This window comes from Astatotilapia calliptera, chromosome 20, assembly GCF_964374335.1.
Source record: "Astatotilapia calliptera chromosome 20, fAstCal68.1, whole genome shotgun sequence".
Lineage (NCBI taxonomy): Eukaryota > Metazoa > Chordata > Actinopteri > Cichliformes > Cichlidae > Astatotilapia > Astatotilapia calliptera.
The window spans coordinates 25378722-25400939 of NC_137441.1; the positions used below are offsets into that span (position 1 = coordinate 25378722).

The 22218-nt window shown below is 39.2% G+C and overlaps 1 protein-coding gene across 1 annotated transcript in view; it reads right to left on the reverse strand.

The window, feature by feature from the left end:
* Positions 1–386: 386 nt before the first annotated feature.
* Positions 387–22218, reverse strand: part of LOC113012800 (vitamin D3 receptor A) — an 82805-nt gene continuing 60973 nt past the window's right edge. The window contains exons 5-10 of the mRNA XM_026153118.2: positions 16595–16779; positions 14772–14871; positions 13990–14167; positions 11794–11945; positions 11167–11283; positions 387–9189 (exon numbers count right to left, since the gene is read on the reverse strand). Coding sequence (XP_026008903.1) covers positions 8936–9189; positions 11167–11283; positions 11794–11945; positions 13990–14167; positions 14772–14871; positions 16595–16779 — 986 coding nt within the window. The 3' untranslated portion in view covers positions 387–8935. The remainder of the gene's footprint in view (positions 9190–11166; positions 11284–11793; positions 11946–13989; positions 14168–14771; positions 14872–16594; positions 16780–22218) is intronic.

The following is a 22218-nucleotide window of genomic DNA, read 5'->3' on the forward strand; positions in this document are numbered from 1 at the left end:
GTGACTGTAATTAAGTGGATTATTAAAAATAAATGGAAAGTCTGGGGGCCTCTGGTGATTATAGTAAAATCAGTTAACTTAGAAGAAACTTGCATATGTGCCTTAAAGTATCACCCCATACATGTTCTCTGATGACATGCAGGGACTAATTTGTGCCTTTAAAAAAAACAAATAGCATTTTAACTTTGCAGGTTTTTTTTCCACAATGATGGAAAAATCTAACTGAGGTAAAAGGAATTTGAATTATGCTGTTCCAAATTTTTTTAAAAATGTGAAAACTGATGTATTTCTAGGAAAAAAAAAAAGTTTTCATTTATCAGCATTAAGTTAGAAATAAGCGATGTTTTCTTCTACAGCACGACACAAAGAAGCGAGGACACGAGGGCTGTTTTGCGTCACTATGTACAGCTGTTTTATTTGTGTGATTTCCCCAAAACATCATCAGTATTTTACTAAATACAATGCATTTAACCAAAGTACAATGGATCAACTTCAAAGAGAAGAGCAAATAGAAAAGAGCAAAAAACAAAATAAAAGGTGGTGATTCATACCACACAGAGACATTAGTTCATGTATGTATAACACTATCTGTCTTTACGTAAGGCTATTGATGGTGCCATCAACAGCAGCGCCCTGGCAATTGTGTATTCTGAAAAAGACAAATTTCTGCTCAAAGCACTGAGATCTGCTGAGTTTTACTGCATGGTGGTGTGCATGTGTGAAAGCAAAAGTACTTATTTTGGGACTCTGGTGAGATCAATTATTACTTCAACTTTTATTTTTATTCTACAAGAAATACACAGACCTACATAATAGATCGTTATCTACTGGAAACCCTTTAAAAAGACTTTTAATAGAGCCAAATTAGATTTAAAAAAATTAAATCAGACTCCAAAATGTTTTTTTTCTTGCTTGTTTTTCTGTTTGCTTTAACTCTAAAGTGTCGTCTGAAAGGGGAATAAATAAAGTATCACAACTAGCTGAAACACTGACATAGCACACCCTGTGGAGGATGCGCACCTTCCACATGCACATCGTAAAACCGATTGTGGAAATAAAGGGAGGGTTGGGGAGGGCTACTCGATAAAACTCAACTGTCCTCTACAGAACATCGTGTATTCTGGTTAAAACCCCTGATATTGTCCCAAAATAAGGCTGTGGGTTCTAGGCACACCAAGGTACAACTGAGCTGAGATATATGTGCATTTATGTTTCTTTTCTCTCGTATTTTTAAAGACATGAATCTTTCTATACAGATGAATGAAAAACCTACTCACTTCTAAGCACCTGGCTAGCCCAGGTCTTACTATGGAGATTACAGGTTTTAAAAAAATAAAACTTGATGACTAATTTTTAAAAAAAATGTTTTTAAACATATGTTTTGCAGAGCATTTGGAGACAAAAACACAAGTGCATCATTGGCAAAAAACTGCTGGTGAGGGAAAAGAAGTGGGCACAAGTGTGCGTGTGTTTGAGTGTGTGTCATGTGTTCACTGTCTTCTTACAGTCAGTTACAAATGGGTGCATGTTGACCTTTGAGTGCAGCGTTTTCAGTGTGTGTGTGTCTGTGTAAGCGCATATTGAAAGAGGTAGCAAAGAAATGCAACAGATGACAATCTGTTTAGAGTGAAATCCATCTGTTAGACAACAGAAAAGCTGGCTTTCTATCTGTCCGCTCTCCTTAGGTTCAAACACAGCCAACATATGAATCATATGAGTCACAGCCTGTTGTTCAGAATACAGCTCGTTTAAGTGTAAACTAAGACTAATCCTCCTAATAATAGTTTTAAGGACACTATATGACGTCAATCAGGAGGCAAATTGAATGAAGCATCTCCCAAAGGATTTCCATCAGCAACAGATGAGGGTGCTAAATGAACCTTAGAAAACCAAAAGCACATGCTGTGAGCTGAAACATGACCCATTAATTTCTAGAATGCCACAGTGAAGTCTCGCTAAGTCATTCATATCATATATTTCTAAAGGCCTGCTTTAATTTGAAAGCTAAGTGAGAGCAGCACATAGGTGAAGCATTCAGAGTTAGAAGAAGGCAGAAGTGCTGGGCTGGTGCAGGTGCATGATACTTTGATGCAAAAGAACCCAAAACTGTTACTGTATCTAAAATAGGATCCCAATGTTGTAAAAGCTTATCAGACAACTGAAGGGCACTAGAGAAAAAGAAAACACACGCACACACAAACACACGCAGACAGTAACGGGAAAACAAAGCTGTCCGAGGGTCACTGTGGTGGGAGTTATTTTTTTACATTTTGAATGTTAGGGGGAAAACAAAGTTGTCAAAGTCGAACTGCATTTCTCATTATCTGAGCTGAAGCTGACAACATTTACATAAGTTTGACTGAGAGGTTTCTGACTGTGTGGGATGAATTCATCAACAGCAGTGGGTCAGTAGAGACAAACATCTGTTAGCGTATTATTTTGATTAACTGACGAGCAGACTCAAGTGGGACCAGCTTCCTCTTGTTTCGCAGAGCTCAGATTCTTTTGGTTTCTTTGTAAAGTTTGCACTTAGGTTCTCTGGCTTTATGCTACTTTCATACAACAACCCATGAGACTCGATTCCTGACTGCTCATAATGAACCATCTCTATTTTGACATGCAATCAATTAGCCTCATGAAACTCAAGTTTGTCAAGTATGTTTTGATTTAAAATCACTCATTTGTATTTTGTCCCTGCTTTGTCTTTGATTAACTGCTCTCAACTTTACCTTTGCCTTCTGTGACTTTGTTGTTTAAATGAATTGTTGGGGCAGCGTGATGCTTGCTTTCTTGTAATGGTATAAATGAGATTCATACCACTCTCATGTCTGTATGCCTAATATAAAGCTACATCCTGGAGACAGTTACCTTAAAGTGGACCTGTGATGTTTATTTCCAGCCCCATATTTTTATTGTTGGTCTGTACTGAGTAGTTGGCATGATTCAAGGATAAAAAAAGAACATCCCTTCTTTTAGCTTATACTTGTCCTTGGTGCAGCGCCACAGCTCATCCTGTTCGAAACATTCCTTTCCTCTAAGGGAACCCTCCCCCTAAGCTAACTTTCTTCTGATTGGTTGCCCCTCATACACACACATAGTGTGTACAGCAACTAGGTGAAGCTTACACCAAGACCAAAGGCATCATACAGATCTAGGAGTATAAAAACAGAGTTGAGGTTTTGGCTCACAGTGATTACTTGTACATAAGCCATTCATTATTTGAAGCTTCAGCCATATTTAATATGAGTAGCTTCCATCATAAGTATATATATAAATGATACCAAGCCCCACCCCCCAAACAAATAGGGAAAACATAACAGGTCCACTTTAACAGCAACGTTTGTATGGGTGGAGGTAAAATATGGAGCTTATATAACTTTACATCTTGTTACAGAAACAAAGTCGCCGCTTAATATTTGCACCGAGCCAAAGTGGTATCAATCAAACGTCTAACTTGCTTCATGAAAGCAAGAAAATGAACTTCCATAAATGTTAAACTTGTCACTATTATTTTGCTGAGTTTATGACACATCTCTCTTCAGAATTTTTATAAACTGTTTTTAGGTCCCGCAAACCTCGCAGTAGAGCCTGACTGATACAGGATATTCAAGGTCGATTCTAAAATCGAGTGGTATGAAAATCCAATAATCCAAAATATCGGCTGATTATTTTTGTTTCGTATGCACGATACATACAACTTTCCTGAACATTTGTTATGTGTAGTTATTTATTCACTTGTTCACCTTCTATCCAGCTCACCTCAGATCATCCACTTGTTGTTTGTGCCAAGTGCCCTCTGGTGGAAAAACTATGTAATATCACCGTTCGCAACATGGCTGAAGGGTGTTTCTTCTGTCTCTTCTTTCCATTTCTATTTTCAATTAAAAATGCAGATAACAAAAAATAGCAAATATAGTCCAATAATATCGCCTTGCCAATAAATCAGTCAGGCTCTACCTCTCAGTCATTTCAAAGTTCTGTTATACGATGCTTCAGTCTACAAAACTTCACCTATCGAGTCAACTCTTCTGCTTGGTAAAGGGGACTTTGTAAAGTTACTGTTTCATCAAAATTATGTCTGTTCCACCAATAAGTTGCTCATTTAGATATTTACCTAAACAAATGGGTTTTTTTTCTCTCTTGGGTAAAACAATAATAATAATTATAATAATTTAAAAAACATAAATCTGCTCTTTGAGACACATAAAAAGAATCCAAAAGAATTCTGGCACTTTCTGCTGCTCTGAATGTAGCCTCACTTTCATGCATCATTTTTAACATGCATCTACACACTTAGGTGAGAAAGTGGAGCTAAAGAGGCCTCGGATTTAAGTGAGTTTAAAATTTTATATAGAAATTTGAAGTAAAAAAAAAAATAGATATCATCCAGCATTTTTTTTAAAAAAGAGATAAAAAAAGGAATATACTGTACATATACACCAAAAAACTTCTAAATTAGTGTTAACGTAAAAATGGATGTTTTATATTAAGCACAATCATGCTGCGACAAAAATATATATATTTATAAATTTATGTGCAGAAGGGAGAGGTAGTATGTTTGGCTAAACGCACTGCTAAAGCTTAGCGGTGCGTCGTCCGTTTACAGAGACAGAGAGACGACAAAGTCCGAAGAAAAAAGAGAGCAAAGCAGTGATGACAGCAAGTGAGTAAAGAGAAAAAAAACGAGAGTGTGAAAGTTAACACTGAGAAACATTGGGATCCACTGGCCTACTCACAACAGGATTCTACCTAACAACCTTTTTACAACAATTGGCAACTAGTTTCCTGTATATCTTATGAACACTGCAAAGGTTGCTGAGGAGAGAGTTGTAGTGTGTGTGTTTGTATTGGTGTGTGCTGAGTACATCTGTGGTATGAGTTTATGTTTGGTTCCCTTGAAGGCTATTGTGAAAAGTTGTCCTGTACATTACTGAGGTATCTGTTAAATGTTTCCAGCTGAGTGAGGTTGCTGTAAGTAAGGCTACCGAGGTGGAGCTGCTGACCTGGGTTGAAGGGTGGAGGGGTAATGGTGCGAGAGACTTGTGCATTGTTTGGATTCTTTTGAACGCTAACGGCCTCTAGCATCAGCTACAACTATTAGGTTAAAATGTATAAGCCAGATGTTTCATGTTTAACCCTAAATATATACATTAATAATGGCAAGTAGGGCTTCTCCAGAGAGGAGTCAGCATCCAGCAGCAGCATAGCAAAGTTAAATAGGGAATCCTTACAAGTGAGCAGACTCTCGCACCATCACCCTCTCCTTCATTTCTTTTGAAACAGATGATGTAGATGTAACTGTAAAAAGTCTGTCAACAACTGTTCTTTAGCAAATGACGATTACTTTAAAACAAAACAAAACAAATCTGAATTTAAACAGCTGCGATGCGAGACGCAGAGCAGTGACAAAGGTAACATCCCGCTTTGGATTTTAACAGGCGACGTATCAGTCAGTCAGTGTCACAGTGTGTCACTAAGTCTGCACATCTGTGGCAATTCTCTTTTTAAAGTCTTTTATCTCCTTTAATCCTCTATACAGATTCTACACAGTCTTCTAGAGGTCCACTCCAAAGGTTTCCTGGGTCGAGCCGGACAGAGGAGCCATTCTCGGTTGTCATCTCCACATTTGAGCGACCTGTACAATTCCACAGCAGTTGTGGCCCCTAAAACTTACACTCCCATCAGCCCTTGGTGCACCACAGTTTTCCAAAGTAGAGCTTGACTCGCTGCTGAGTTAAAGCTATGAAGAGTAATCCTGCTGTAACTGGTTATTGAGGTGGTTAGATGGTTGATGAAAAAAGAGGCACGCCCATGCTGTAGCTGCAACAGTTTGCGTTGGTTAAGTCCTGTGAAAGTCAGTTGAGGCAGTGTTAGTTTAGGGTTTGAAGAAGGAGATGTTTTTGTTTTTCTATACAGAGTTGGGGACTGCCTCTCCGTTCACAAAAAAATGGTACAGCTCCAGGTGGAAAACAGCGACACTGACTTCTTTCCTTCCATTAACAAAAATCAGTGTCAGTGTTCCTTCCCTTCCCCGTATGTGAGGATGAAGCCACTATGTGAGTTAAGAAAAAGCTATTCCATCTTCACTCACTTGATATCAGGGGGAAAAAAAGGGAAGAAGAAGCTTGTTCTTGGAAAACGGCTCCAGGAGTCCGCTTTGCTCATCTTTGCTTCACTAAAACGACACTGCAGCGCAGCAAGCCAAGCGCCAGCAAGACGGCAAACTCTGACACGCTATACAAGTGACAGTCTTGAAAGGAACAAAATTAAATCAGTAAATAAAATCAGATGTTCACCAAAATGAAAAGATTATGAATATACTGTATAATTGTCAGAAGCTTATCGATTGACTTTAGAAGGAGAGAGAAAAAGACATACATCCATAAGCCTGAAATGGACAGAGAAGACATTTACTAGCGAGAAGTTACTGAGCTGTTGGGCATGTTTCAAAGGCCGCCAGTGTGTTAGGATGCTTACACCAACTGTGTGTATACTGTGTAGATGGAATGCTCAAAAACAAATGCCACTGGGAATGTTTAATCATATGAAGTGTTTGTAATTATAAAACATATTTTTTCGAAGTCTCATTGATGTTTGTCCACTATTTGGGACTATATTGGCCAATTCAGTAGGAATTCATTTAGCTGTGGTGGTGTTTTACTCATATAAAACAGGTACATTTCTTTCCACTTAATGTCAAAAAGAAAAAAAGCCAGCAGTCTTCTCTGGTTCTCCCTGAAACAGCTCAGCAACCTGTCCAGAACTGCCATGTCTGTCCGTTCTAGCAGAATAAAACATAAGAGTTCAACTCCTAATTGCATATAGCAGAGCATCTCGCCATTAACAAGTGAATTCTCTTCCTATATTATCCTACGTTAAACTCTAAATATGTACAGAATTAGCAAGTGGTATTTACAAAGTTTGTCCACAAGGGGGTGGTCCAGGTCTGCATGAGGGTGAGCAAACACTGTGTCAACAGAAATGTGATGTATGATATGTAGTGATGTTGAAAATTAACATTCTAAACCTCGCTTATGTGGCTGGTGTTAAAATTATACAAATGTGATAAAAAGATATGAGGCTTGAGTTTACCTTTTTACAAATAAAGAAAATCTTTCTCGTGCGTTGTATCGCTACTCTGCTACTAAGAGCATCTTCAGGATTTCATTCACAACATTAAACTACTGTATATTGCTACTTTTCTGACTTTGGGGGAAAAAAACAATCAGACAAACTAAAGCTAAGGCAGATACTTTCACACCAATGAGTCTGCATTTGAAATGTATTAATTATGACCTCTAATGTAATTTCTTTGATCAGATAAGCTTAGAAAACAAAGTCTCGCATTAACTATTATTTCAAAAAGTCCCTCTTTTAGCTTCCTCCTGCTGTTATTTAGTATGATTAGAAATCACAGTGATGCCTAGAGCTTCAAAAACAATCTCGGACTCATGATTGTACGCTTACGCCGCACACATCGTAAACACCAAGTACACAATATGATCAGACAAACTTTTCCCTGAGGCAACAGCTGGTAGCTGGTTTCTCTCCAACTACGCAGCTCTGTCTTAGCAGCAATCTAACCAGCTGAACAAATACTTTTGGATAGTCACTATCCATGCAACATGAAGTTGTGTTTGCGTATGTCACTCTACAAACTTCACAGGTCCAAAATGCTTCCCTGCACTAGACCCTCAGTCAGAGCCTGTACACCCCCCCCCCAGTGGTCCATCAATATTCTCCCTCTCTGTACACGTATCTCGCAAATAAAAGGATTCCTCACACGCTTCTCAGTGTGTGTGTGTAATTGCCTTTTGAAATATGCCCTATACACACACACACACACACACACACACACACACACACACACACACACACACACACACACACACACACACAACAGAGGAGAGGCCTTCAAATCCTCTACATAGTACAATAGTCAGAACTATTTGCTTCCATGGAAGCAACCATGTTTTCCCATATATGTCAGCTTATACGTATCATTTATATTTATATAGCTTTATACATACATTCTTTTTTACTAAATTCCTTTTTGTCCTGTGAAAAAGGAATTCCATCATCTGTAGCACCTGCCTCCATTTATCCAACCTCGTTTCCTCCTTCCTTCCCACCATTCCCATCCTGACGCTTTCCTACTTAAATGTCCTTCTTCAGTCTATTACACTATCTGAGACTACATGCACAGATTCACAGGGAAACACGCCTGCTCCACTCTCACTTTGTATTTCTATGAGATTACTGTAAGCTTGCCGATGGCTTCTGATATTTAATATATTTGGATGTCTTTGCTTTTGAAAACTGTAAACCAACAAGAGTTAATAGCTATCTAAACCGAGTTTATCACCCAGCATGGGTAATGAAAGTAAATCTGTGCATTTGCTCCTGTGTATTGTGGCAATGGCGTGAACATGGAGCAATGTTACAAAGAGGATGAGACATTTGTGTCCATCCCACTGCAGGAAAAGCGGCAGGAATCTAGTAGTTTTTGAGGAAAGGCCATCATGATAAAGGGGTGATTTTTGGAGTTTGGGGATGGAGAGAGGACCAGGATGTCAAAGAGTCTGGATATCTGAGTGATCTAATGAAATCTGATTCTGTACAGTGTTTGCAAATCCAGAAGCAAAAATAAAATCTGATTATCCAAGTGCAACAGAAAGCAAGAACCTGTTTAGTGTGTTTCATTTTTGTAAATCCAGAGGTCCAGTTGTCTGAGTCTTGTAGCTTGAGGTTAGGAGGATGAAGAGATGATGAAGAGGTGAAGATTACTGTCTACCTGTCAGAATATCCATCTTTCTCCCACATGCCCAGGTTTTTATGAGGGCAGTGGCGTTCTTGGGGAAAAGGCAGCAGGGGTTGGTTACTCATCCTCTGTGTTACGAGCGTGTGAATGCATCCACCCAGGCCTCCTCCACCGCTATGACACCTCGCTGCCAAACACTTCCAGCACCAGCGGGGTCAGCTGCATGCTGTGCTCGGGCTGGAAGGAGAGCGAGCGGTACTGCTTGGAGTGCTCCTCGTTCAGGCTGCGCAGGTCAGCCAGCTTCTGGATCATCTTGGCGTAGAGCAGACGTCCACCTGGGTGGTTGACTCGGATGTAGGCCTGCAGCACTTCGGACAGGTCGTCCTGGAGCTGCTCGATGCGGGCATGGTCTTGGACACCGGGACGATCTGACATGGGAGAACAAAGAGGGTGGAGGGAGTGGAGAGTATAGCCCATCGTGAGCAAGGTCACACAACAAACGAGGTGGGGGCGTGGACGGAAAGGCATAATCAGACAGAAGCACAGAGAAAATTAAAGAGGGAGCAGCAGGGTGAGATTGGAGACGGGAGGTGTGGGTGGATGGAACGAGAAAGAAAACATATTTCAGAACATTTAATTGTTTTGTTTTTGAAAATACTGAATTTAAATGTTAAGTAGTAATGCTACCAGCCTACAGACATGTAGGCTGGTATCATGCTCCCTGTTAATAAAAAGTTTGATTTGATCATAAAATTTATGTAATTATCATATCAATTACTTAACACTGTTGCCGAAAAGCGCTATATAAATGCAATCCATTATTATCATTATTATTACTTCTGTCTCATTTCTGTGTTAAATATGCTCCTCATGCTTGACTCAGACTTTAGGATCTTTATATACACGTGTACAAGACGTGATTAATGACGTGGGAGAATGTCTCTTTTCAGGAATGTTTGCTGTTATCTTCACTCTGTAATATCCTCCCTGCACTCAGCAGAGACAGCTGACGCACAGACGCTCTTACTGTCTCTTCAAGAAAAATGCATCAGCTGTCTAGTGTGCATTTCAAATTGAACTATAAACAGTTTTTTCATAGATTGTACAACAATGTTGCTGCTCTAACAGAAAACATTTACCTGCTTTGTATAAAATGTTGTGCAAAAGTTTTGAGCCATCCCTCACATTTTCTTGTAAGTTTGATAGTTAACCCAATCATAATGACCTATCAAGCATTCAAGCATAAAAAAGGCCTACATAATTCTAGCACCAACAAAGTGATTCATCAGAAGATATTACCCATCAACCCAGTATCACGGCAAAACATGTAATAGACACGCCGGTACGTCGAGTCCATTTCACACTTTGCCTCTTTAAAACATGAAATGGACACACATGCAGAAGCTGCATCACCAGCAGGGGGACTCAATATGTTTAAAGCAAAGAAGTAAAGAACAAAAAATGTATAAAGTGCACTTCAAGGTCCTTAATCATCAGAAACGACTATAAAGGACATTTAAAAAAAAATAGGAAAGAAAGCTTGCCTTGAGACCCCACAGTATTGCACAGTATTGTATATGAACAGGTTTATAAAAAGAACACTGTCTGCTATCAGTTAGTGTCTGAGACGTGTAAGGGCCATGGTGATGGGATGTTCTGGGTCTTGATCACACGTCTGTCACTGTTAGTCTTTCTTATTACTGGATAAATATATTTTGAACCTTTTTCTTTTCTGTGTGCTTAGAAATCTGCACCACAGAGTGTGTACTGTAACTAAAGATGTGTAGATAACAAGTTTATATTGGATTACTTTCAACATAATAGCAACAGAGAACAAGGACAGAACTAATGATTTTTTTCCCTCCCTCAAAGAATTTAATTTCTAACTGCGGCTACTTTCTAAGTGCTGTTGCTTTGATACAAATAGTGTGTCCCTGAGGCTCTCGAGTCTCAAGGAAAACAAAACAAACTGTTTTTGAAATGGTGTACATTCTCTACAAATGACCCTGCTGCTTGACAGATTCTTTCTGTGATTCAGGGATTTGATACTCCTAATGTTCATTCACTGGTTCAAACTTGTCATTTACAGCATGCAAACTTCTGCTTCCCACACTGTTTTGTAACCTCATGCTTTAATGTACTGAACAGCACATTTGGTCTTCCAGGAAAAGCTTTTTCTTGTGTTACTGGCAGCACACAACTATAGGAGGAATCTAGGTCGGAAAGAGAATGCGACACACACCCTGCGCCATGCTGTTCACACTTTGATGATACGGTGTTGTTAGTAGTGAAACGAACCACTAACCATCTCTAATCTCTATTCTCAATCTTTAAAGCATGGCTCAGCTGGAAATACTCCAAGACAATGAAGGCACGGACGAACACACAAACAGCAGCGGCAGTACCTGGGGAGAGCAGGCAGATGGCCATCAGCAGCACGTGCTCCTCCTCGTGCAGGTTGAGTTTCTTCAGACCGACTTGGAATTTCACCAGCGGCTCCAACAGCTCCAGAGTGTGACCCGCTGTGAAGGATGACACACACTCACTGTTAGTACATTGTGCTTATGAATGAAAACACACCTGGTCTCTATGTGTATTTCGATTTTGCGGACAGAGAACATCGCTACCTGCCCTTCATGTACGAGTGAATAAGCACAGAGTGTGCGCTTGTGGCTGAAAATACCTGAAATTGAAACCTCACAGTAATGTGCAAGTGTGCGTAAAAAGCCGAGTGTGGGGGATCCTTGTAAGACTGTTATATAAACTGGGAGAAAAATAATCCCAGCTGTGTCACCAGCTTCAACAATTAACACTCTATACCTGGGAGTGTGTAAAGCTATTATTCACCAATGCCTCCAGAGCAGTGACTCAAGAAGAGGACTCCATGTTTTAAGAGTATATATAACAGATAAGCATGGTCTCTTACACGCTCTGTACATGCTTCTTTAAAAATACATACTGTAAACATGAAATGCAGTCACCGATGCTTTAGTTCTACTGTGCAGCTGCTACATGAATGAGAGGAAACCAACCCTTTGTCACATCGGTGATGCAATACTTAAAGTCAGGTCCTCCACAGCTCCAGGACATGTCTTCCAGACTGAATGACTGGTTTGAACGCAGCATGATGATCTCAATGGCACTTGACTTTAAAAGAGCGATCTGGTCCTCTGCTGTCAGGTCTCTGTACAACACACACAGTTACAGATAAAAGCATGAGTCACACTACACTGGTTCAGTCAGGCACAAGCACTGTCAAATCAGTGAATCTGGACCTGGGACAGAAGAAGAAGGTGTTTTCTTTGGTTTACTTTACTTTTTGAAGCCCTGAGAGAAATAGTGCCTTCATAATGCATTAACCATACAAAGTTATACATGTATAACTTCATGAATAACCCATACAAGAGCAAATAAAATAATAATAGATTATCATAAATTGTGAATTAATCATGGGTAAATATATTTAAAATACAGTTTTAACTGTAAAGTGTTTTGTTTAAAAACAAAAAGCCAAAGAAACAAATAGTGCATGTAGTAAGTTTGGAAATGGGTCAGATTGTACTGTTATATAGCGGTACACGTGCACGGTAACAAACACTGGCTGCAAACAAACTTTACATTTTAATTGATGCAAATTAAGCGTGCTAATAAAAAACCCAAAACTTTCTTGTCCCCAGAATACACATGACCCTGTTCCATCTGACGAGTTCCACTTAACCACCTATATACACAAATAACTGTTCGTCTGTGAGGTAGAGAGATAGTAGAACAAGAAATAAAACAATGTATTTTTAACAGGTACTTTAGCAACAGAGATCTTTGCAAACAGAACTAAAAGTATGTGCATCTGCATTCACTGATGCAAGCAGATGCAAATGTAAGAGAACCACAGACCTTTTATCTACATGTTCATGCCATCACTGCTGAATGAAATCAGATTTTTTTTTCCTTTGTTTTTATATACCAAGGATCTAAACACTATTTAAATGTGTCTATAATTATGCCTACAGAAAGAAAAGAAAAAAAGAAAGTTGACAAAGAAATCCCAAACTTCTTCATTTGGGCCTCACAGCATAGACCTTACTTATCCATGAGCCATTATTGTTTCCCAAGATGCAGACATGTATGCGTTATGCACACCCATGTGAGAGATACAGTATTCCATGTTTATTCTTCTGTTTCATCGTCTCTGTATGTGCATACATTTACAAATTTATCTCTGCTCTGCATGTATTTATAAAGCTACAGCCTGTTCTGGAGTATTCTTGGAAGAGCATGTTTGTTTGGGGGTTGATAATAGCATCTCGCCTTACTCGGTAATGCCCAGCAAACAACCGGGCCCTTCATGTGGGTGGGGCATCGTCTATGTGCTACCCATTGGATGCACCAGAATTTACAATGCATCGGGAAAGTATTGACAGTGCTTCACCTGTTCTACATTTTATCATGTTAGTCTTATTTCAAAATTAATTAAATTCATGTGCCACCTCAAAACTTTGGTGAAAAGAGCCCATAGTGAAAAAGTGAAGAAAGTTTGCTTGAAATTCTTGCAAATTTAATTTTAAAAATGAAAATATAACATGGATATACTGTAACGAGTCCATAAAAAAACATATCAGAAACTTAGTTAATGGCATTGAGAATAAGATTGCTAGAATATTAGCGGCTTTATGGTATGAGACGTCTAGCAATCAGAGCCCCTCTGAGCCCAGCAATTTTCCTGCTTATCTCTAATTGGATCAGATTAAGCAGTCTGCTTTGTCTCTAAGACATTTCAATTACATTCACAACAAAGTATTCAAATTATATGTTCAGTCAGATTACTGAATAATCTGCCAATCACTTTATTGGTCTCATGTCTATGGAAATGAAATCTATGTGGGAAAAAAGAAACTGAAAATGTTCTTTAGAATCTTCCATAGCCAAATTAGCAGATTCAGTTAATCCGTACATATTGAAAGTTAGAATGGCCAAATTTTTAGCATTTATGTTTATGTTTTCTTAGTGAATCAAATGAGTAATCTACCGAAATAGCTGATCAGCTATTTTATCGGTGCATTGGGACCCACGTAAACCCAAATAAAGCTAACATTATATAGTGTTTAGCAACTGTTGGTAAATTATGGCAAATTAGATGAATCCATCTTTTTAAAAATATTAGTTACAAAAATAACAAAATGCTTTAATGTACTTTCTTGGCAAATCTCATTAGAGGCTTTAATTGGTACCTGAAGCCTGGGATCATCTTGGCAAAGCCTATAACCTTCTGAATGCTGTAGGACACCAGGTCAGCCAGGTGGGGCAGCATGGAAAGTTTTGTGTCCTCTTCACTGGAGTCTGGACTACTTGCGCCATCTTGGTACATCATTAACAGGTTGCTGAAGTTCATTTTGGTGTCCACTGACTCTGCTCAAGGAGGGGATTAGGAGACAAGTTGATAAAGGAGGAAGGGGGGAAAAGGGAACAGGGTGGGGAAGGAAGGGAGGGATTACAAGAAAACATTTAGAACGGACAGAAATAGCAAAGAGCAAGTTACCGGTTACACAGCGGAGATGGCAAGTGAGTTCACCTTGAACCGATGGGTTTAAATAATAAATGCACCAAAGACTTTTAAGTAATTTAATGAAAGGTATTAAGTGTATTCTGTTTGGCCGATATGGCAAAGAAGCAACAAATTCTAAAAAAGATTGACACACAGCAGCTCAAGATCAGTACAATCACTACAGCTTCACTGTGGAGCATCAGTGAGTCAGTATGACTAACAGTGGGCACAAGCACCCCTCATATTTCTTGTAACTGCAAATATGAGTATTCCTTTATTGGGTCTGTTTGTTTTCCACAGTGGGTATGATCCAGGAGCTCACTGACAATGCAGCTGGTGTGATACAACCGCAAAATGGAGCTTAGTTATTATTATTTTTAATCAATAGATCTCTTCACAGCTGGGTCCTTGTGTCCTAACCCTGATTGATAAAACACACAAGAGAAGAGGGACCCTTTATTGTCTCACCAAGTGAGTGGTTGAATGAGTCAGACGAGGCATCAGAGAGTGAGTGAAGAGAGGCAGCTCTGCTGGCACTGCGTGTAACCGGGCCTTCGCGTACCGGGGGCTGCAAACACACACGTAAACACAAGCATTAATATTACCCAGTGCTGCTTGGCTTGTTTTCATGGGCTCCAAAAGTCCAAGTAATCACAACACACCACAGGTCTGTGTCACAGGAGCAGGGACTGCTGGAACTGTTCTTTTTCTATTTGAGGTTTTACTCAGAATAGCAGTCGCAATAATAAAGTAATAAAGCTTCACATAATAGAATTAGAAATGTCAGGTTTGCCGCACAGTGTGCATGAACACCGTGTTCTGAAAATTTCCTGTATGTACTGGGGTTACCAAAAAAACAAAGAACAAGCAAAAACAGCCCCTGCCTCACCAGCAGCTGATGTAATCACTGATCACTGAAGAACACTTTGATGAATTTCAATAAAGCCCACGTTTCAACAACAGTGAACTATTAAACAGCTAACCTGGTCGGCACACATGGCACAACACTGTTGCTCTATTAGCTCTATTTTTGTATATAAAACAGTGACATTACCAAAAAGTACCAAAATCATGTTCTCAAATTCTCATTACTCATTCAAAAATATTTGCTTCATTGTTACTTATAATTATTTTCTGTGAAAAATATGCATAAGTGGAAACTGTGATTAAAGTATGTCACCTCACATATACATGTCCAGCTCAAGTCAGTGTAATTGTGTAAGAGTTAACGCTCAGTAATAATGAATGGGGCTTGCTGTGGTGTTAACACATTGCAGCAATTCCTGATGTTTTACTGCAGACAAATTTAATCTAATCATATTCATTAGGCACAAAGTAAAAGACAGATCTGATTCCATGCTTTCATCCTGTGTGTACCAGGTCATGACACATGACACCTGGTACACCCATAGTCATTTGGAAAACAAAATGAATTTGCTCCACTAATCATAAAGTGAGCTGTCACTGTCCTAGTAGGGCCTGCTGTGGTTTTACCCTGTATGGTCGTGGGTAAGGTGCTAGCCTTTTTGTACAGCTGACTCTACTCAGCAATTAAGACCAGAGAATAGAGAGCGCTAGTGCAGGGGTGTCAAACATAAGGCCTCCGGACCAGAGTCAGCCCAGCAAAGACTCCAGTCAGACCCACTGGAAGGCTGGAAAACGTGAAAGAGGGGCATACATTTTTGGACTTTTAACTGTAAGTTTTACAGTTTCTCCTCCCCCATGGTCGTTCATGCTAAATCAACTGAACTAAGTAGTACATAAACAATTACATGACAGAAATGTTTCTGTCATTAACCATCTATAGAAATATAGAAACTTTATGTTTTAGAAATACAGGAGACTCTGGGCAGTGAGCTACTTTTTTCTGTAATTTTGCACATTTTTCATGTCGAAACCTGAGACATGCAGTTAAAATTGCACATCTCAGTGATTTCATGTGTAGTTAAACATATTTGCACTGAAAGAGAGGAGATTTTCCTTTATCCCATCTTAAGGTCAAACTGGGCTTTATGTGGCCCATGACGCCAGAGTGCCAGAGAGGCTTTTGTTATGTTTTCTTTCTTTTGAAGGCGATAGCAGCTCGTCCATCTCTTTAAGTTTAATTATTCATTTTTTAAAACTTTAACAATTTTCCTTCCATGTCTCTTTTTTTCAAACCGGACACTTTTTACTTTCCCACACCCCTTGGACTTTTTCAGGAGAACTTAACAAGTGGGGGCTTGTCTCAGATTTTAACCCAGGACCTCTGGCAGGTGTGAAGAAAGAAAGTAACTTTTCACAGGACTAACCCTAAAGCGTGTGAAGTCAGAATAGGAGGCATCGTAGGTCTTGTGGTGAGCTTCCACCAGGCAGGAGATGATCCGAGCCTGTTCCTCATTCAGCCGGGGCCTCATGGCCTCTCGGGCTGCCTCCTCCTCTTTTCTCTTCATTATCATGTCCCTTTTCCGTTGAACCTCTTCATCTGTCAGTATGACTGAAATGGAAGATAGAATAAAAGACACATCAAAACATTTTACAAAGAAATTATGAAAAAGAAGCAAAATCAAGTTAGGAGTTAAAGGAAAGCAATTCCTGTGTGGTACCTTAGATAATAGTTAAGGCATCATTACCAACTTTCATAGATGAAATCTGAGAAAGTCAGCAATAAAAGTAGCTAAGGGCGATGTAATGTAAGCCCCAAATATTTCCATCCCAGGTTACATTACCATTGCATCGCTTCAAGTTGGCAAGCAGAAGAGCCTGTCATGTCTCCTGTCTTTTCATTCAGATGATGCGGTTAATGTTAGATATTTAAGTGCCTTTTTCCTTATTCATGCTGCCCGACAGAAGCTGCAGGCAGTGCGGCGCAGTGGTGCAGAACAGAATAGACTTACTGCTTATAATGACTCTTGACTCGATGAGACGGTTGCTTGGGAATTCCTGGGTTTGCACGCACACGTTTTAGAGCCTTACATTGCTTTCTAATCAGAGACTATCAAAACATATTATTTACTACAGATTGCCGCTGACCTGCATTTGTCTGCTTTGGATTTTAAATATGATATACAATGACAGATGGCCGTGAATCCTCTGACAAAATCTGATCCCTTTGACTAGGCAAACCATGATAGATGGCGCTGATAAAATTGTATTAGAAAAAAAGATCACTGTCAACATTTCCTGAAGTGGCTAATCTCTGGTTTTACATTACAATAAAATGGTCCTGCCACAAGGGATTCATAAATACCATATTTGATACATGGGTTTTGTGAGTTTATGTAACATCTTGTCAGAAGTTTTTTTCACCCCTAAAAAAACCCATAAATGAATCGCAAAATAACACATTGCCGTAAATTACACAAAAATGCCAGCAATGGTAGCAAAAATGATACAAATTAAACTGATCATTAATTTCTTTTTTTTTAAATTAAACAAAAGGTTCAATAAACACTCCAGTTTCAGTTTCTCTTTTAAATGAGCATCTGGATATTTGTCGAATTGAAGGGGCACCTGATTGTAATTTAAATTATTGAAGATAACGTTTTCAGAAATGCTAAAAATACTGGTAAATATTTTTACAGTTAGTATTTATGTTATCTGAAGTTGGAGCCCATGGGTCACTGTAGTCACTGCTGAAGCATTCCACTGACCTATGAATGCCTTGGCCCATATTATACCTTTGACTCTGCGCCATAGTAAACGATTACCCATGAAGAGCTCAACTGGGCAGACAGACAGTGTGATTGCCAGACAGGCTGCGACTGCCAAGAAGAGACAGACTGTCATGGCTGAAGCCCAAAAAGATGAAGCTGCAATCTGACAGCTACAGAAAAACTGTTTTGTTTACGTTTTATGCACAATTAATTTAGTCTAATCACATTATGCTGTTTTTTTTTTAATTGTTTAGTATTTATAGCATGTGCAATTTTTAAAAGACAGGGAACTTTTGTAATTCAGCTGTAGCCTTTCTAATTTTAAATACATCTTTGGATCAAAGGTACAAGGATAGCAAATATTTATGTACTTTAGAGCTTAAGAGACCAATTATATGTCATGGCTGACTGTAAATTAAATAGAACTCAGAAAACACACACTTCATCTTGAATACTGGTTGTTTCCCTGGAAGTTGTAAACAACTAATTTTAAAGTGAACTTTCTGTAATTGCACCCTGGACTGCAACCACAGAAGCAGCGTTACATAATCAAATGATTGGGTGATGCAGAGACCAACGACAACAACAAATACTACTACTTGAGGCTTAAAAAGGCAATTCAATAAGCTTGACTGCTTAGCTAACTAGGTTTTACTAGGCTTTCATCTCTTTTAACTGACTGTAATTAATTAGGCTTTGGCTACACTCCGGTGTCCATCCAGTCACAAGCCAGGACTGTCTTGAACCACTCCTTGTGGTGAAGACATCCAAATAACTCAATCGTGAATGGGCACAATTTGGTCAAGTTTGGCACCAGCCGTCAAAGAAGCTATTCTAAAGCCCAGAACATGATTGAACCGGTTTCCAGCCAAGTTTGAGCACTGGATGGAATCATTAAGGCTTTCCACAAAAAACAACCAACCATCAAAGGAACATCTTGACCACCCCACAGCACTTGGCAGGCAGCAGCAGTTTACCAAAAGAAAGTTTGCTGTTTGTAAAGTCAGTGATTGGATGTGGTGAAGTGCCCAGAGTGGCAGAGGAGAGCAAAGAGAGAAAGGCTGAAAGAAAGAAAGGCAAACTGTGATGGGGGCAATTAATTAAAATCCAACAAGTTTTGGTCAACACCGGTCCTGTTCCCTGGCAATAAGCGAGCAGCAGAGTGCCCCTGTGGTGGAGGCCCAGAGGTTCCCAGCAGGCTTATTCATAAACCAGCCAACCAACCACTTAAACACAATTGAGACTTCTAATACTCCAATTTGGTGAGATATATGTAGAGCTGGGCGATATGAGATTTTTTCATATCACGATATGTTTTTTTCATTTCAGGCGATAACGATATCTATTACGATATAAGCCAAATAACTATATTTGTAAGATTTAAATGTGCCGTTGCTCACAAGTAAAATGTGAAATAATCAGCAGCTTGTTTTTATTTAAATATTTATTTCCCATAATAAGTTCAACAGGGTAGATGTACTTAAGGAACATGAGACTTTTTCAGATAAATAAAGGCAAATATTGCAAACTACACAAAAGGCAGCCGCTAAAGCGTTTAAGTTTCAAAATAGAACAAACGAAACAGACTAAATTGTCAATTCCACTTAGAAACAAAATATTAATTCTAAAAATAAATCTTAGTTTGTTTTACAGAAGATCAGACAAAACTGACTAACTTTTGTCAATATCAAATAAACTGAGAACTAAAAGGAAATTCTCAATCTCTCCTTGTTGTATAGCTGAGCTTTTCAAACAGTTTTAACAGTTACTTTAGTCTGACAAAAGCCGAATGACGAATTAGCGCTTCCAGTCAGAGACTGAGGCTACGTCCACGCGTACACGGGTATTTTTGAAAACGGAGATTTTCCGTTTTCGTTTTAAAAAATAATCCCGTCCACACATAAAGGGAGAAATGAAGGAAAACGCTGCTATGAACATGCCAAAGCAGCAGGTGGCGCTAGATTCCTAACCGTGCAGAAATGTTGGCCAATCAGAAGTCTAGAAGCCTCGGTGGGAAAAAGTAAACAAAGCTGGGGCATAGAAGCAGAACTGAGTCGTATGTGTGGAGGGACAGTAACTGTGTGTATATGTAAGCATTTAAACACTGCAGAGAGTAGAATTAACAGTAACAGTATTGTAGAAATTCATTTCACCGAAACAATAACGTGGCGCACAGTGTGACGCATGCACCAGTTTATTGTATTTCCAGACTTGCTTTCGGCACAATTTACAGTGCACGCTACTCTATTTTTTGTCAGACTTGAAATAGCCGAAATACCTTCACACTACGGAACTTCTATGGCTCTTCCGTTCGACAATTTCTCCGGCATTGGAACCATCATCTGTTTTCTCTTCGGTCACGCTCGGTTGATTTTTCTAGTCGGCACACTCATTTCCTCCATTACGTGCTGGCTCCATTACCCGCTGGCTGCTTCCCAAACAAACACACGTGCGGCTTGGCACTTGTGCTGTATGCAACAAGTCACGCGACGTGACGCTGCGGCTGTGATTGGTTCGGCTCTGCGCTACTTAATTTGGATTGGCTGACCTTTTTTTTTTTTTTTTTTTTTTTAAGAGGACAAGAGCGGCGAGGTCTATCGCGATAGCTTAATTTCTCTATCGAGTAAAAGTTATATCGCGATACATATCGTTATCGTTCTATCGCCCAGCTCTAGATATATGTCAAGGTGGTTCTGGTGACCAATACTGTTGCAGCACTTACTGCACTTACTATTTAGAGAGGAAATAGCCCATTAGATTCATGACGATGAAGCTGGGAGATCAAGCTTTTAGTTTTGGATCCACACCATTTCCCTCTGTTTAACATGTTTGGTCCACAAAGTGAGCATCTGGCAATTCTGGTTACATCGAACAAGAGTAAAGGTTGTCAAAAGGACAGAATACAAAAACATTAGAGAAAGGGTGAAGAATTTAAATTAGGGAACTGATGGGCTTGGCAACAGCAGGCGAGAATCCAGCCACCTAAACGGTAAAATGTTTCAGAAATTCTCCTTAACTTCTAATCCTGTTACAAATAAGCACCCACCCAAGGATAAGCACACAAAAATACACAAACACTGCAAGTATTATGACACACACACACAGGCGTGGGGGAGGGGTGTCCTGGCATCCACCTAACCTCTGTCAAATAAGGACAGCATAGGGGTGTTTACTATGAACTCAGCTGGCACAAATACCAGAGGGCAAACACACACACGGAGTTCTAATCTGAATGGCGGTGAAGCTTAGACAAAGCCGTCAGAATAAAGAGGATAGAATACAGAGACAGAAACACATACACACCAACACTGATGCTAACTGAACTGTGTGAATGAAAAGACTCGTTCAAATTCATTTATTACATGTTATCCTCAAAAACAAAAGAAAAAAAACCCCAAAAAAATCCTGAAACCTAATCCTTATGTTATTTTATTTCCATGGAAATAAAAGCTGACAAAGACATATTATTTTTTTATGAAAATACTTTTGAGTCAGAAGTTTTAACGCAACCGCAGCGAGGCCGCCTGATGAAATAAATCACAAACAGCTGGGATTAGCGCATAAGAACCGCATGGAGATATATGCACAGTTATCAGAGTTATCTTCTTTGTCATACAAGCAAAATTACCCTAAAAACAATGCTTTGAAAACTACTACGAGCACTTGTTTGTTCTCCTTTATCAACTCGACATATCACTTTAAATAAATAAAAAATAAATAAATGTTTGAGTAGATAGAATGCTGTATCTGGCTCTGTGTTGGGATCAGTTTGAATTTTCAGTAATCTGCGGGTATGTTATCACAACAAAGACACATCAGTAAAGATAACTGTACTCTTTTATAACTGGAGGTACACACAGCAGTCCATATACACTTTGATCTTATCTTCTACAGGGTGGGCCATTTATATGGATAAACCGTAATAACATGGGAATGGTTGGTGATATTAAAGTCCTGTTTGTGGCACATTAGTATATGTGAGGGGGCAAACTCCTCAAGATGGGTGGTGACCATGGTGGCCATTTAGAAGTCGGCCATCTTGGATACAACTTTTGTTTTTTCAATAGGAAGAGGGCCATGTGACACATCAAACTTATTGGTAATGTCACAAGAAAAACAATGGTGTGCTTGGTTTCAACATAACTTTATTCTCTGATGTAGAAACTTGTAAATAACTCAAGAAAGAAGCCAACTGTATGTATGTTGCTGAAGCTCCAAGGTGCATACACTACGTAATTTTTATTCAATTCAATTTTATTTGTATAGCGCCAAATCACGAC